Source organism: Hyperoodon ampullatus (assembly GCF_949752795.1).
Source record: "Hyperoodon ampullatus genome assembly, chromosome: 10".
Lineage (NCBI taxonomy): Eukaryota > Metazoa > Chordata > Mammalia > Artiodactyla > Ziphiidae > Hyperoodon > Hyperoodon ampullatus.
The window spans coordinates 69,312,642-69,328,607 of NC_136923.1; the positions used below are offsets into that span (position 1 = coordinate 69,312,642).

A 15,966-nucleotide genomic window follows, 5' to 3' on the forward strand; every position below is an offset into this window, starting at 1 on the left:
CTTACTCCCCACCTAAGCTGGGGGCTTACCTTCAGGCCCCTCTCCTCCCTTGCATCCTGAATGCCACCCCAGCTGCCACCAGATCATGACATTTACTCAGCACACAGAAGCAGCCACGGTGGTCTTTATTGCCTTTCCCTTGGGCTAAGCCAACACAAAGCCCTTCTGGAGACTCAAGCCCCACAGCAGGAATGGGAGGCAAGAGGGGCCGGGCCAACAGGAAGCCCTGCTCCGATGTCTGGGTCAGGGAGAAATGGCCCTTGTACCTTGGTCGTCTTGAGGTTTGAAGGGCCTGCTTGGCCGTGACCACGGAGCTGAGGGGAAGCCTGTGCTGACTGGGGAAATCTCAGGCTCACAGGGTCCAGTAGGCGTAGATAAGCGTCAGAAGGAGGAAGATGGCCACAGACAGCACCATGTTCTTCCGGTTCTCCTGCCGAAGCAACTCCAGCTCCTTCTCTGGAAGGAAAAAGGGTGGTGGACAGGTGGTCTGGGCCCATCTGCTACTCTCATCTGCCTCCACCTATCCCACCAATGGGTACACACACTGCTGAGCACAGAGGTGTTCCCTCCCAGCTGCCTCCTTATCCATAAAAATGACTGTCCTCCTCGATATGCCCAGATTTGGCTGCAGATCCTGACCCAAAAAAGCCCCAACCCCCAATGGTGCTCAACCGTTTCTTTCCAAATGCAGTTGAAGATGGAATATGTGAGGGAGACACAAAAAGGCCACACCTAAAAGCCAAGCTAGGTGGTGGCATGGCCTCACCAGGTGAGCCCTCTGGCCCGTCACTGGGTGCCCCCATGGTGCTCCTCCTTCCAGGGTGTCTCATCTGGTCAATTAGAGACTGAGGGCAGCTGGGACCTCCTTGGGCCTGACACTGGAGTAGGGACAGGGTGGGCCCACACCACCAGTGCTTCTAGTCCTGCCCTGCTGGATGCCCAGCTCAGCAGGAACGAGGTATGCTAAGACGAGGAAGTTTGTGCCCGCAAGGCACTCAGGCTGCCTCTAGAGGAAGCAAGCCCTGCTATTCTACAGCCTGTATCCATTCATATGATACACGGGTGGTTGGTATTCTGTGAGGGCTCACCTGAGTGGTAAATGCTACAATTTTGGGTGAAAATTGCTAGGTTTGAGAGGGAACTGATGTCCCATCCCTCCCTGTGTGAGGAAGCAGGGAGATACCTGCAAACCAGCTCTGGGCAGGCCAGACGGGACCCGGGTAGGGGTATGTGACAGGCACCGTATGTGACAGGCACCGTGCTAACAGTGTTGATTCAACCTGGTTCCTACAGGAGGCTCCCTGCCATATGGACTATTCTAGGGCTGATTCTCTGCCAGGTCTGGCCCCTCAGGGTGAATAGAACAGACAAGCCTGAGAGGCCTCTGCAGACCCATTTCCTCCCGGGCTGCTGGGGGCAGTGCCCAGCAGCCACCCTCTAGCTCCGTGCCCTGTCTGGGCTCTACCTGGCTCTGCACCCAGCACCCAGAAGGTGGCAGCATTGCTCCACTCAGTAGCCCTTCACAGCACCCCAGTGGGAGGTTCATCCTCCACCCTGGACCCCAAAGACCCTATTCCCATCACTCCATTGCAGGGTTTTCCTGGGAGAGAGTGGAGGTCTGGGAGGAGGGGGCAGGGAGGACAGCCCTCCCAAGTCAGGGTGGATGTGAGGATCTCTTCACCTGGCCACAGCCATACCCCTTCATCCCACAGGAGAAGAACAGACCCACAGGACTCTCCATCTCCCTTGGAACAAAGGAACAAACTTGCTCTTCCAGGATGCTGGGCCTTCAGTTGGTTCCCGCAACCCCCTGGGGGCTGGCTGTCTCCCAAAGAATGCCCTTGACCCCCATCACTTTGTGATCCTAGGATGTGAGGGTGGGGCTGGTAATGGCAGGGAGCTTTCTTACCATAGTTGGAGGCTTTGGCCATCAGGCTGCTTTTCTCCTTCTCCAGAGAACTCCTGTGAGGGGGAAGGGGTCAAAATGGCTCAGGCCCTTTTTCTTTTTCCCACCTGAGGGGCAGCTGGCACACCAGAGCAAGGGAGACAAGAGGAACATGGGCTCAGGTCTCTGGTGGCAGGGGGATGGGAGGGGTGGCAGTTGAGGGCTGGGGCCCCAGGACAGATCGGAAGGACTGGGGGATGTCGGGAGGAGCATTACCTGGCCTCTGAGCTCAGCTCTGCCCCATAGAGCCTGGAGTTCACAGCCTCCAGGTCTCTCCAGCATCGTGACAGCTTCTTCTCCAGCCCATCTATCTGAAAGACACAGCACACCCAGCAGGTAGAGATGGGTGGCAGAGCCTTTCAATTTTCAAGACAGCTGGGATCCTGGGAGCGGGAGGAGGGAGCCTCTAGGAGTCTTTAAGCTAGCAGCTATGTTTTGCTGTCCTCTACCTCCACGTGGTGCAGGCTGACCCCGGCTAGAAACAGCTTTGAGTGTTGCTCAGGGTCTCCAAGCTGCCCTGACTCACTGGGCCAAGCATGGGTTGGGGCAGATAGGAGCAGCCCCCCCAGTCAGCTGTCTCCCTAGCACAGGCCCCAGTTGGGCCCCACAGCAGGAGCAACCAGAGCCCTGAATGTGGCAGGCACAGGCGGCTCCTAGAATGAAACGAGACGATGGAGGAAGCCTCTGCCTTTCCAAAGCATTCCACGCGTGATTAGACATCTAGGGGCCAAAAAGCAGAGGCATGTTTTCTTGTTGGTACACTTCATCTTAAAGTAACCTAAGCTGTAATAATACACATTTTTCCATGAGATTCAATAAAAGTTACTGACAGTACAGCTCATGTTAGTTTCTGACTCGGTTCTTGCGCAAAAGCATTGACCATCATCAAGATAGCTGTAACTTGGGGGGCAAAATAGCTAAGCTCCTGAAAGGCTGCATGCCAAAGGCACCAGTTCTCCCATTTGTTTTGATTATAGTTTCAGAGATGTGTTCTTGGGGAAATAATTTGAGTTATGGGGAAATGTTTTATGAAATACTGGACTGGATCATCCAAGGTCCTGGTATCATGCATTTGGCTTTGAAAGTTCATCTGTGTCCATCTGTCTCCAGGTGTCTGTCTAATCGGCCACCTCCCTAGGCCCAGGCCTGTTCTTCTTGAACCTCTGCCCTGCTGGTGGGAGCCTAGATTTCAGTGGGTGGGAGTTCAGAGGGCCCTGTGTCCCTCACAGCAGCTGACTGAATAGTGCTTTGGGTCCAGCTAACGCTTGATTTTCCATATGACTTCACTCATTCTCACCACATCCCTGGGAGGGATAGCGAATACTGATATAGGCTCTACTTCACAAGTGGGAGAATGGGTCCTCCAAATGGAATGACTTTTCTGAGGAGTCAGAGTGGAACACTCCTTTCCTTATCGGTCTCAGCCAGTTCTCTGCTCCAATCCTTTCTGGAGCGGCCCCTGGACAGACGGTAATCAATGACTGCAACTACGAATCCCAGCATCCCTGGCCAGTGTTCTGGGGCCAGTGTCAGAGCCGCACTTGAAGACTCTGGGCCTTCTGCCCCTCCCCCTGGCCAGTACCCATCCCAGCCATTCTGGGTCAGCTACTTTCCCTTGTCCCAACGCCCAGCCCAAAGGACACACCGTCTTCCCACTTCCCTGCAGCCCCAGCCTGCTGCCAACTCCAGCTCTGGAAGCAGGGCCCGGTGGGAGGGAGCAACTGCAGAGCCTTGAGTTAACTGCTTGGTTAATTGTGTCACTTCTCTGCTAACGGGCACCAAAGGGAGGGCTGTCCTGGGAAACAGCCCCAGCCAGGAGATGGGGCCTGTGCCTGGGAGGCCAAAGGCCATGCTGAAACCTGCGCTGTAGGGAAATGAGCACTGGGAAGCCAGGCTCAGGGAACAGCAACAGCCTGATGTGAAGGTTAGTGGAGACGGAGCTGGGAGGAGCAGGTGCTTCAGGCCACCATGAAGCCTGCCCTTCATAGCAGTACCCCCAACACACACAGCCAGCCCCTCAGTACCCTAAGACTTGCTGTTTCCACTTCCCGGTGTAGAAACCACAAACAGAGCACCAAATTCCATGCTGGGTCCCACACAAAGCTTGATTGATGCTCTATCTCCTCCGTGAAGCCTTCTCTATGGCCCTTGGCTGGAGTGGTACTGCCTCCTTCCCCCGGCTGATGAACCAAGCCTTCTCTCATGAAGCTGAGCGCATGTTGTGTCATCCAGCTACATGTGTCCAAACCTCATCTTGCCAAACTCTAGGAGACCCTAGGGCAGATGATGTAAACCTGCAGCCCAGTGGTCAAGTCTAGCCCAGATCGGCCCACGCCACTTGTGTATGTGACTGCTGGGCCTCTCAGGATGCCTGACTTTGTAGCTCCTGTCCTAGAAGGCCTGGCCCACTGCAGTCCTTGTGTTTGTAGCCATGGAGGAATGAGTAGGGTTGGGTGTGGGTGGGGCCCAGGGGCTGGGCTTCATGTGGCACCGGGAGTCTAAAATCCTCCCCTCATGCCCACAGAAGCTGGAAGAAGCTAGGAGAAGCAGCTGTATGTGCACATAGATTATGTACTTTGTGGATTACCCAGTGCAAGTATTAGTCGTAGGTTAGATTTCTCCCTGCCCCACCTTCGGCCAGCCCCTGGTTTGCATGTCATTCTGGGGAGGAAGTTGGGGGACTTCCATCCCTAAACACCTCTACAAGGCTACCAAGGGCCCAAACGGGATAACTGGGCCAGAGCGAAGCCAAGTACTCACGCTCAGCAAAACCTTTAAATTGAGGTTGGCAAACCACAAGTGGCCAAGCTGGTCTGCTGTCATGCTCTGGGCAGGGCCTGTGGAGCTGGCAGCTAGAGGCCTTTATCTGAACGAGCCCAATGTATCTGCAGTTCCATGAATACCCCACTTTCACTTACCACTTTTTAATGAGCTTAAACAGACTAACAAATCAAGGTTTTAGGGACTCAAGTTCTAACCTCCCTCTATGAATATTTATGTCCTGCTGCAGCTCTCTCTGATTCCCTTCTAAATATCAAGTTCTCCTCCTTTATAACCCAGCTGCTTGATATGGGCTGAGTGAGGGGGAGTCTGGGACTGTCAGGAGGCTCTTCAGTAGGCCACAGACCCATCCTCAGAAGGTGACCCCACTGACAGTTAAACACCCTGCAGCATTTGTTGATGCAGAAGCCAGTTCTCAAGCAGCTATAATAACGGGTGCCAACATTCTAGTGACCTACTGGCCGCAGATAAGGCAGGGAGGGAGGGTCAGGATGCATCTTTTAGTTGTGGCTGGGGTTGGGAGTGGTGGCTACAGAGCAAAGCTAGCCCAGCAAGATAGACCCAGAAATAGGGGAGAGGACCCAGGAAGTGGGTCTTAAAAGAAGCCCCTAGTTGGCTTTTCAGTCAACTCTCAATGACATGCACATAGCTAATGCACTTCACAGATTCCCCAAAACAAATCTATAGTCCTTGATTAGCTTCCTCTCTGCCACCAGGCTGAAGGCAACAGAGGACAAGATAGCCAGGACCAGGAGAAAAAACACGGGTTAGGACCAGAATAAGGAGACAAATGTCAAGAAGATTCTGGAAGCATAAGGGTCAGAACTGGGCAAGCAGTTGGGAGCCCAAGTGCTCAGAAGCCTGAAATTGTAGTTCCTGAAAAATGTGGTAATAAGGAGTGTGGGCTGTAATCAGATGCCTCAGCTGGCCGTTCACTTGCCATGCGTCTAGGTGACTTCCTTAATTCGGTGCCTCAGTTTACTCATGTGTAAAACAAAGATAATTTTCCTATTTCAAAGAATTGTGAGGATGACATGAGGCAATACGTGTACGATCCTTAGTGCCTAACGCACAGAGTGATGGCAAAACAAGTGTTTGCTAGCATTATTATCAGAGAATGGTTTTCATTAGATCTGTAGGGAAAAGAAAGAAAATTGAGTTAATATGTGGCAAGAGTAAGAGGAGGTAGAAGCCGGGGTGCGTGGTGGAGAGTACTCTCCATTGGTCACTGGCTGGCAGCAGCAGGGAGGGGAGCCCCTCTGGCTCAGATATGGCCATCCTGATTCTATGGAGGGGTTCAGCAGGGGTGGTGCCTGCAGGTGGACCATCACAATAGCAATGCCTCTACAGGCCAGCCTCTCCAGCTGGCTCGGGACACGGCATGCTGGGAACCTCATGATCCTGCCGGGGGTTGAAGCTGGGGTGGGATCTGGAGCTGGTGCCAAGTTGTAGAGGCTCGGCCTGCTGGAAGCTGAGGATGAGAGGTCTAGGGCAGCGTCTAAGGGCAGAACAGACTCAGGTGTGGTCTGGGCCCTGGTGGGCATCTGAGGAGACGTGGAATAGCAGGTGGAGCCTAGCAGCTGGAGTGCAGGTTCACTGACGCCATGGCTCTACAGCGCCTGGTGCCCAGCTAAGCTGGGAGCAGGAATGCAAAGCCCCAGGACTAAGGCAGGAAGAAGCCCCATCAAAGAGATCCGACCAACTCCAATGGGAAGAGGAGGTTACACTCTGGAGGCCAGGGAGGCTCCCAGGACTCCTGCCCAACAGGCTGGATAGTAGGTCAACTGGCAGGAAGGGCACGGCTGACCCAACTGGTTCAGTTCTGGGACTTCCCTGGAGCTGCAGGGGGCAGCACTGCTGGCTGTGACTGTCACAGGTAAAGTAATAGCCCAGGTAGGGACTGAGACTGGCACTCATTCAGGCACAGAGCCAGGGCAGAGAGTGGATGCCCCTGATGTACAATAACATGGACACAGGAGTGTCCATGCATTACGTTTATACTCAGAAGACCAAGTGTCCATTTTTATACAGGAAAAAAGAACAGTATGTCTAAGTCACTGAGATGACAGTCAGTAGGTGAAACGGCTGCAAAGGGACCCAAGGAATCAGTAAGGCAGTGGTGTGAGCTCCATAACAGTTAGCCAACTGTGTGGCACGCCACATAGAGCTGAGGACCTGGTAGGTGTTGTGTAAACCTGTGTGCAAGCAGTTCAGGGGACTGGGAAATAGGTGGTGAATATGCAGGGTGTCCTGGTGGGAAAGTCTACTCTTGACCCCAAGACCAGAAGTAGCTAAAACCTGCTCATGGAGACTGCTGGTCTGAGCCTCGGCAGGGAAGAAGGGAGGAGAAGAAAGGGAGAAAAGATTTATGGGGCAGGGAGTGGGAAGGAGCAACCCTCACGTAGGAGGGAGTTGAGGGCCCCAGGGGAGGCCCTGGAGACAGGATCCAGGAAGTTTGTACTTTAGCAGGAAAGGCCCACGAGGGATTCCTCCACAGTCAGGATGGGAACCGCTGCCTTTCTTAACCAGGCACGGACTGGGGGATCGGAGCCTGGTGGGTGGCTTCAAGAGTGGGCAAAGGAGCAGGCTCAGTGAGGAGAAGTATAAGACCAAGGATTCTCCACAGAGGTGGGGATGTTTCCTGCAGAAGAACTCGAAGTTCTGAAGTCAGACTGACAGTCAAGGTCAGCAGAGGCCCCGACCCCAGCCAAGTGGGGCCACTGCTCCTGCTGGCAGTCATCAGAGCCAGGGTCTCTTCCTGCGGCCTTCCTCCAGGACCCCTCCCTCAGAAGCAGCTCTGAGCACTCGGCTGGCAGTTCAGTAGCCCTGAGACAGCTAAGCAAAATCGCCTCTGCCACCTGACTTGGGGAACAACACCCTATTCTCAGAGCTTTAGGGAAGTCTCCCTGGAGTCCTATATGCCATAAAACCACTGTGTTAAGAGAAACTGTAAAATTCTCCTGGAATCCATGGGTGGCATCTTTTCAGGAATGTGGAGCCTCCCAGTACGGAAGCCCAGAATGAGGCCTCTTTGGGGGCAGGGAAGGTGAGTGCCATCTCGCACACAGATAAGTGCCCAGTGCCCAGGTCAGGCCAGGTCCGCGGGGGGCCAGCTCCAGGTCTGGCTGCTGCCAAGGCCTCCCAGCAGCTTTTTTCTGCCAACAAGCACTACTGAAGGTGGCTGAATGGTGCTCCCACAAGCATCTTGACAGCCTGGGAGGTGGCTCCCTGCCCACTCCCTAAGGAGCCACTGTCTAGGGCCAGACTTTCTTCTGGGAAAGGGCAGAGGCACCCTTGGGGCTTGGCACTGCCAAGCTAGCCACTGTGCTTTCTGGTTTAGGAAGTTGTTTCCTGTCTTGCTGGCCTTGCTCTTGGGAGATTCTGGGCTGTGAGTGACAAAAAGTGGCTGGGAATGAGTTAACCTCAGGAGTCAAGCAGCGGTCATGGGGCATATCCTGCACCTGCCTGGCCGGGTCCTTGCTGGGCACCAAGACCTAACAAAGAGCACGGTGTCAAGGTACCTGAGCTCAACTCAAATCATGGACTTTCACATGTCTGGATGGCACAGCACAAGTCAGAACAGCCTCTGGAAGCCCAAAGTCCACAATAATACCAGTAGCAGCCAACACTACGGTAGCAGGCATATGTGCCAGGCACTGCTCTAAGCACCTCACACGACTCCCTCACGGGACACTCACAATAACCCTGGCGGGAGAGGAGTAGCATCAGTATCCACACCCTGTGGATGAGGAAACTTGGGCTGCGGGGATGAAGTAACTTGTCCAGGGTCACGCAGCCAGTACCCGGGGGAGCGGGCGGTTGGGAGTCGGTGCTGTGAGCTACCAGCACACATGGGAGGAGCTCAGAGGCACCAGCCCGGAGCCACTCTTAGCTCCTGGGCGTCAACTCCGCTCCTTACACCCTGGGCCATGCGGTTTGTGGGCAGCTTCCCGTATGCTCCCCAATGTCTGCATCAACTCTGCAAGGAAGGGACTTTTTACAGTCTCCCTTTTACAGGGGAGCAAACTCCCACACGGAGAATTTAAGCAACCGGCCCTAGGTCGTGTCACTGGGAAGTGGCAGAATTGGGGTCTGAATCTGGGTTTTTCTGCTTCAGAGCTTATGCTCCTTCCACCTCTTCAAGCTCTTCCTCCAAAATCCCTCATGAAAACATTCATGACAAAGAAGGGTTCTGTGGAACAAAATCATTCCACATCCCAGTCGAAACCCATCTAAACTTGTTGATCTGGCTTTAACAGATTCTCTACTCTGAATAATCTTGTATAAGGGCTTTGCTTGCTTTCTGTCCACATAACAGATACTGTGAGGGGAGAACCTGATTGAAATCTGTTTGCTTGGAGACAGTGAGCGTCTCCAAGCCCAGCGTCTGTCCTCACACTGAAGGCAATTACTCTCTAACTCTGGGCTTCACAGACATCCCAGGCACCCTCCCCCAAACCGCCTACGCTGCCAAAGCACCCTCCAAAACACACACAAAACAGACCCGGGTTTGAGAAGGGAAAAGGTGGGCTAGTTGGGCCTGATAAACCCTCCTTTCCCCAAAGTCTTTCTTCTCACTTGCTAATAACTCACAGCCTGGAGAGTGGTGTCAGCTGTTTCAGCTCCAGCCCCAGCAGTCTGGGAACTGGATTTCTGGAAATCCACTCATTTTCACATGTCAGGGAAGCCCCAAAATGTTTATTACAATGGGTAGAGAAGCCGGACCACCTGCCCAGATGGTCTCTGGCAGGAGATCAGGGGCTTCCCATCTGGGGCCTTGAGGCCACACAGCCAAGTGACATGGGGGTCATGGGCCTTGATTTTCCAGGTGACTATCCTCAAACCCCAAAGGACCAATTACCCTGATACCGCTTAAGGGATGTTCTTCTGTGGAGGAGGCTCTGTGAGGGCAGAAAACAAAAACCTCCACCATGGCTCCCAAATCATCAGAAGTTTCTCTCCCAGGCTGGGCAGATGAAGACAATAAACCTCCCCGGTTTTTAATCAATGAACAAGTTTCAGGAAAAGCAGAGAGCCAAGGGACTTGTCATTTCTCTGGAGAGTCACCTCCCGCCCTAGGTCAAGAACGTGGAGGTCCTCCTGAAGCCCGCGCAAGCTCCGAGGGCTTCTGGTCTCTGAGAGGCTCTGCAAGCAGAGCCACGTCAGTCCTCACCTGAAGCCTTCAGCTGTCCCTGGGCCAACAGCCTTCAGCTGTTGTCTGGGGTTTCTTTTCTCTTCTTTCCCCCAATATATATTTTTTGATAAAGTAGCAAAAGCTTCTTCATCACTGAAAGGCTCAAAGCACTTTTCCAGAATTGGCATCCACCCCGTGCCTTATGAATTCATTAATTAAGATGCTGGCAAACAGCCACTCCACACATGCTGACATCCAGCCGTGTTAGGTAATGAGGTTTTAGTCTCCTGACCCCCATCAGATGGAGTGGAGCCAGACGCAGGCTGCTGAGAGAAATCACCTGCCCAATGGCAACCTGTCGCTTGAGCCTGGCAGCAGGCGAGGCTCATTTAATGGTCAGCCGCCCTTGAACTGTGTCTGCAGGCCTCAAGCCTTTCTCCCAGCCCTGACTGGGCAGCCGCCAGCAAGACAGTGTCCAGCCGCCTGCTCCACTGTGGCCTCCTGATCTCTCACCAATGAACCACTCAACTGGGCCCAGAAGTCAGGGGTGAGGGTTCAAGTGCCTCCTCTAGCCTCTCAAAATCAATTCAGTAAATATTTATTGAGAGTCCACTAGGCTGCTTCTATCCCTTGTCTCAGAACACTGGTAGGTTCCTGTCAGCCTTGTCACAGCCTGTTCCAGGACCGAGACTGTCTTCATCCCCACTTAGTGCTCCTCCCTGCCCCCAGGGAGCTAGCTCACAGTGGTGGCTGACACTACACAATCACAAGTGTCCACACTCCTCTCCTCCTGGTGCTCATCCTGCTTTGGCCATTTTCTCCACTCAACCTACCACCTACCCTTCATCGTCACTGATCCTGGCCCCTTTTTCTGATAAGAATTCCAGTGAATTTTAAATGACTCCCATTAGGGCTTCCCTGGTGGCACAGTGGTTGAGGGTCCGCCTGCCGATGCAGGGGACGCGGGTTCGTGCCCCGGTTCAGGAAAATCCCACATGCCGCGGAGCAACTGGGCCCATGGGCCATGCCCGCTGAGCCTGTGCGTCCGGAGCCTGTGCTCCGCAACGGGAGAGGCCACAACAGTGAGAGGCCCGCGTACCGCAAAAAAAAAAAAAAAAAAAAAAAAAAAAAAAAGACTCCCATTAACTTTTATTCCCTCTAGCAGATACTATTACTTGGCCAACACAACACTGATTCCCTACCCCTCCTCCTTTGCCTGCCTCCACCACAGAAGTAAGAAAAGCTCAACAGATGCTTTCCCAGCCTCACTGCAGCCAGAGGTGGTCATGACCCAGTTCTGGCCAATGAGATGTTCCAGAAGTCGGCTGGGAGACGACTGAGAGAGCTTATGCTTTGCTGATAAAAGGGACAATGATTGTTATAGTTCCTTTTTCTTTTTTCCCTGACTTAAAGTTGAATATGACGACTGGAGCTGTGGCAGCTATCTTGTGACTAAGAGGAAACGGCTAAGAGAATGCAGAAACACCAGCTCTGACATAGCTGAGCCTTTGAACCAATGCCAGTAGCCACCTCCCTCCAAATTTCTTGTGATGGGAAAAAAAGTATATTCTTGTTTGATTAGGTCACTGAGGTCAGTTTTCTGTAACCTGTAGCTAAAACCTTTCCAAACTGACAGATTTTTGTACTAGGGACCAGATCCAACCAAGTTATCCCCTTAAAGATGTCAGCTAAGACACTGCACATCTGTTAACGAAAGACCAACTGGCTGTTGAAACATTTAAGACACTAAGAATGGTCCAGCTGAGGAAAAAAAGTACAATGACCAAATAACAGCTCATTACTATCAGAAATTAAAAAACAGGGCTTTCCTGGTGGCGCAGTGGTTGAGAGTCCGCCTGCCGATGCAGGGGACACGGGTTCGTGCCCCGGTCCGGGAAGATCCCACATGCTGCGGAGCGGCTGGGCCCGTGAGCCATGGCCGCTGAGCCTGTGCGTCTGGAGCCTGTGCTCCGCAACGGGAGAGGCCACAACAGTGAGAGGCTCGCGTACAGCAAAATAAATAAATAAATAAAAAACAGGCTTTACATCAGCCAAAATCCTATCAGTTTAGACTGAAATGCGTCCTTTCCCTCAGCCAGAATCCTCCTATCAGTTTAGACTGAAATACAACCTTTCCCTCCTCCCACACAACTTGAAAATCAGTACCAGAGCTGGTGATTTCTCACCTGAATTATAATTCTCTCGTTATTCAGAATAAAACTCATAGCCAGTTTTTCCCAAATCTGAGATCTCACAAGGTGGCAAATGAGTTGGATAAAAAGGTCTTGAAAGGAGCCACAAGTTGGGAAGGCTGGGAGGTGCCTTGGTGTCCTGGGAGGTGACTGCCCAGTACAGCTGGCCCCAGCCAACCCTCAGGGGGAGTGCTCAGTAATTGCTTCATTACAAGTGGAGGCTGTTTGCAGGTGCTGAGATCACTCACTTGTGGGAGTTTTATTGCACTTGTCAGATTAACATTTTTGATTAAATCACCACTTCATTGGCTTTGAGCACACGACTTTTAATAACAGGACCATATCTACTGCTACTGAGCACCAGCACACATTCAATACTCAGATCCGCAGGGGGCAAAGGAGGAACAATGTGAGGAGATGGCTAGATGCCAAGTTTTTTCTCAGGTGCACAGTGGCAGAGCTCAAATCTTAGAATATCCAAGCAAAAGGTAACCTAGACATCAAGATGGCCAATGTAAATATCTATATTGGTATTGATAGGTTAAGAAAATAAAGGGGTGAAGGTGACTGGTATACGGCACTAGGAGAGCATGTACCCCACCAAATTCAAAACACTTTTAAAACCCGTGTCAGCCAAACAAAAGACATCTATGATCATCTATGATCTATATGTGGACCACAGTCAGCGAGTCTTGTGTCTGTAACCCCTGGTGAAATTCAAGTCCTTCATGTTACAGATGAGGAAACTAAAGTCCAAACAAGGGGGCTGACTTAGCCACGATGGAAGGACACGAAAGAACTACGAAGGCTACTGATAAGAAAGCACTGTTTGTTGATTATCCACCCTGTGCTGCACGTGCTAGGCACTTTACAAATATTGCCTTGTTTAATCCTCAAAACTACACTGTGAGGTAAGATGGAGTCTGCTGAGGAGAATTGGGCTGTCCACTAAAATACACTCTTCTTCCACAGCAATGGAGCTGTAGTTGGGCACATGGCCTCCTAGCTGATGAATGCATGTCCCACCTACCCCTTGCAGGCTTTGCATCTTAGCTGCATCTTTGCCAATGGAAAGTGGGCACTCTGGGCCCAGAATTCTTAAGACAGTGGGTGTGCTTTCTCCACTCTCTCTTTCCCACCAGTGGATACCTCAATGGAGTGCAACCTAGTTTCATTCATGAGGTGACAACAGGCCCTGGCCCCCAGCAGAGCCACAAGACAGAAGGAATATGGCAGAACCAACACTGTCCTGGTACTCTAGACCAGGGGTTGACAAACAATGGTCTGTGGGCCAAATACGGTCCATGACTTGTTTTTGTAAATAAAGTTTTATTGGAACACTCTCATTAATTTATATACTGCCTATGGCTGCTTTTGTGCTAAGACATCCTATCTGAGTACAGCTGAGTCTCATTATTTGTGGTAGTTATGTTCTATAAGGTTGCCAACAATGAATTAGCAAATACTGAACCAGGTTAGGTTCTGGTGAGCCTCTGGTCACAACATTTTTTATCAGCTGATCAATACAAAGCCTTGTTTTGTGTGTGCTTCTGTTTAAAGAGACCTTATTTAATACATATTGTTGATTAATTAACACTGAACTCACATCCAACAGGACTATAACTCATGCCTGAGAAAGCTTATCTAACACACATATTTTCTCCATAAGGCATGTCACAGCCTTCTTAGACTTTGGAAGACTAAATAGCACTTCAGCACTACACTCGAGGGCCATTTTAAACAGCAAAATCACCAAGAAAAGCACAAAAATGCAAGAAACTTGGCAGTAAATAGACCGGAAAAAGGACACTTGTTTACAGCACACAGAAGAGCTGAAAAATAAGACACAGCATTGCCTTGTTCCACCTTAACGAGACACATGGGTCTCAGGTGAATCAAATCTTGACGCTTTGAGTCAGCCTGTTAATTACTACAAAAGCATTTCGAGGACTGATTTGGGGGTTACAAGTACATTTTAGTAAGTAGACAAATGCACAAATATGGAATCTGTGAACAATGAGGATCAACTGTAGTTGCAACAGAGACCATATGGCCCACAAGGCCTAAAATATTTACTATCTGACCCTTTATAGACAACATCTGCCGATCCCTGCTCTAGCCTGTTAGAAAAAAAACAAACAACTTTCTTGTTCTTGAAGCCACTGAATTTTGGAGTTTCTCTGTTATAGCAGCTTATCATGTTCTAATACAGGCTATAAAGTCTAGGCTAGTCCCATTTCAGAGTGCCATCTCATTTTAGCATCTATAGTCTCTCTTACAAGGAGATTCACATTTCCATCGTTTTTTTCCCTACCAAGTTGGCCAATATTTCTCAAGGGGTGGTACTAAAACCTCCTGCATAAACACTGGTGTAGCTTGTTAAAAATACAGATTCTTTGTTAAAAATACTCACCCAAGTCCTACTGAATTACTCGGGGTGGGGGAGATTCAACTCTCCATTTTTAAGACAGATGATTCTTAATGCGTTCTTAAGATTGAGAACCACTCAACTGGTAGTAAGCTCAATAAGACAATCACCCGGTATCTTTCTTGCAACCCCAGGGAGGGTGATCTAAGGGAACAGTAACACAGGAGAAACAAGATGCACCAGAAGGCAAATCACCTGTGCTTGATTCTCGGTGCCTCAACCGTTTCAACGGTTGGGCTCTACTTGAAACCTCAGGTTCCCCATCTGTAAAAATCTCACAGGCTTGTAGTGAGCGCAAATAAAGTAACGAATAGCAGCTGCTCGATATGCATCAATTTTCTTTCCTTCCATATGCAGTCAATTATTTGTAAGCTCTTTGCGAACATCACCATTCCAGAATTCTCTACAAATTCCCACAGGTTCCCAAAGTAATTTTCAAGCTTCATGCTTTAGTACCCCGGAGGAAAAATTCCCCATCTCAAGGGACAGTTAAGCCACCAGTAATACATTAAACAGTATGGGGTCCCTCACTTCTGGGGGTGCCCTCATCTACAGGTCTCTAACCCTTTGGGATCCCCTCCCCTGCGAGTACCCAACCCTTTTGGGTCCCCTTCACTTAAACGTCTCCCCTCAGGGCCTCAAGATTTCGGTGTCACGCCCTCTTTGGTGCTCCCCTTACCTGCCTGTCTCTTCCTCTCTGGAGGTCCCGTGGCCTTCTGTTCCCAGCTCTCGTGGCCCCTCGGGCTCTCCAACCTTCGGTTCCCCCAGCGGGCCGTGTCCCAAACCCACGTCGCCCTCACTTCCTCCCCTCACTCCCTCCTCCAACCTGCAGCCGGGCCGACCCACTACCCCGCCGCGGGGAGAAGGCAGTTCACGACGTGGCCCACCCCGCTTTCTCCCCCTCACCTCTAGTGCGACGCCCAGATTCTCCCGCTTCTTTTTAGTCATGTTACTCGCCGGGTTCCCGGAGTCACTATTGGACTCGCCCACCGGCGGCGCCACGCATGCGCAAACCCCTGTGCTTCTCCCTCATTGGCCGCCGACGTGGCGGGAGGTGGGACTACTGGCGGGGTCCATCTAATTGAGGGGCGTGGCCAGTTTGGAGCGGCCATGTTTATGAGGGGCAACCGCTCTTTGAGGCTTCAACCTAGCGGGTGGTGGGAAGAGGATAACTAGATTGGCCCGGGAGGAACGACGGCCCACCCAGGGGTGGAGCTGGCCCTTTCCTTACGAATTCAAAGGCACTTTACAGCACAGAGAGGCTGTTTCTTCACCCCGTCGTCTTCTGTACCCTTCTTCCTTTTTGTGACCACCCTACCCAGTTTGAGGCCAGCTCCCATCCCTTCAATTCTGTCAAGTTCTTTCCGACCTTCAAGGCCCATCCTGAAGCAGTGATCCTCCATGAAGCCCCATCTTGAGCCTCTTGGCCCTTTGGGAGCTGATCATGACCTTCTGTTGTTATTCCTCCTTTTTGTCTGTGCTTACT

At 51.5% G+C, this 15,966-nt stretch overlaps 1 protein-coding gene across 1 annotated transcript; it reads right to left on the reverse strand.

Annotated features, from left to right (window-relative positions):
• Positions 1-106: 106 nt before the first annotated feature.
• CCDC167 (coiled-coil domain containing 167) lies at positions 107-15,440 on the reverse strand. The gene is made up of 4 exons (XM_079713561.1): positions 15,387-15,440; positions 2,162-2,256; positions 1,910-1,962; positions 107-456 (listed from the first exon to the last, which is right to left on the reverse strand). The coding sequence occupies exons 1-4, from the start codon at positions 15,426-15,428 to the stop codon at positions 353-355; spliced, it is 294 nt and encodes a 97-aa protein (XP_079569687.1). The 5' UTR covers positions 15,429-15,440; the 3' UTR covers positions 107-352.
• Between the last annotated feature and the right edge of the window lie 526 nt (positions 15,441-15,966).

Excerpts from the sequence above, each read along its gene's own strand:
- CCDC167 (XM_079713561.1), bottom strand. The coding sequence starts at position 15,428 with ATGACTAAAAAGAAGCGGGAGAATCTGGGCGTCGCACTAGAG. Across the intron at positions 2,257-15,386 it reads ATCTGGGCGTCGCACTAGAG|ATAGATGGGCTGGAGAAGAA; the intron begins GTGAGGGGGAGA and ends TGTGTCTTTCAG. Across the intron at positions 1,963-2,161 it reads GAGCTGAGCTCAGAGGCCAG|GAGTTCTCTGGAGAAGGAGA; the intron begins GTAATGCTCCTC and ends TCCCCCTCACAG.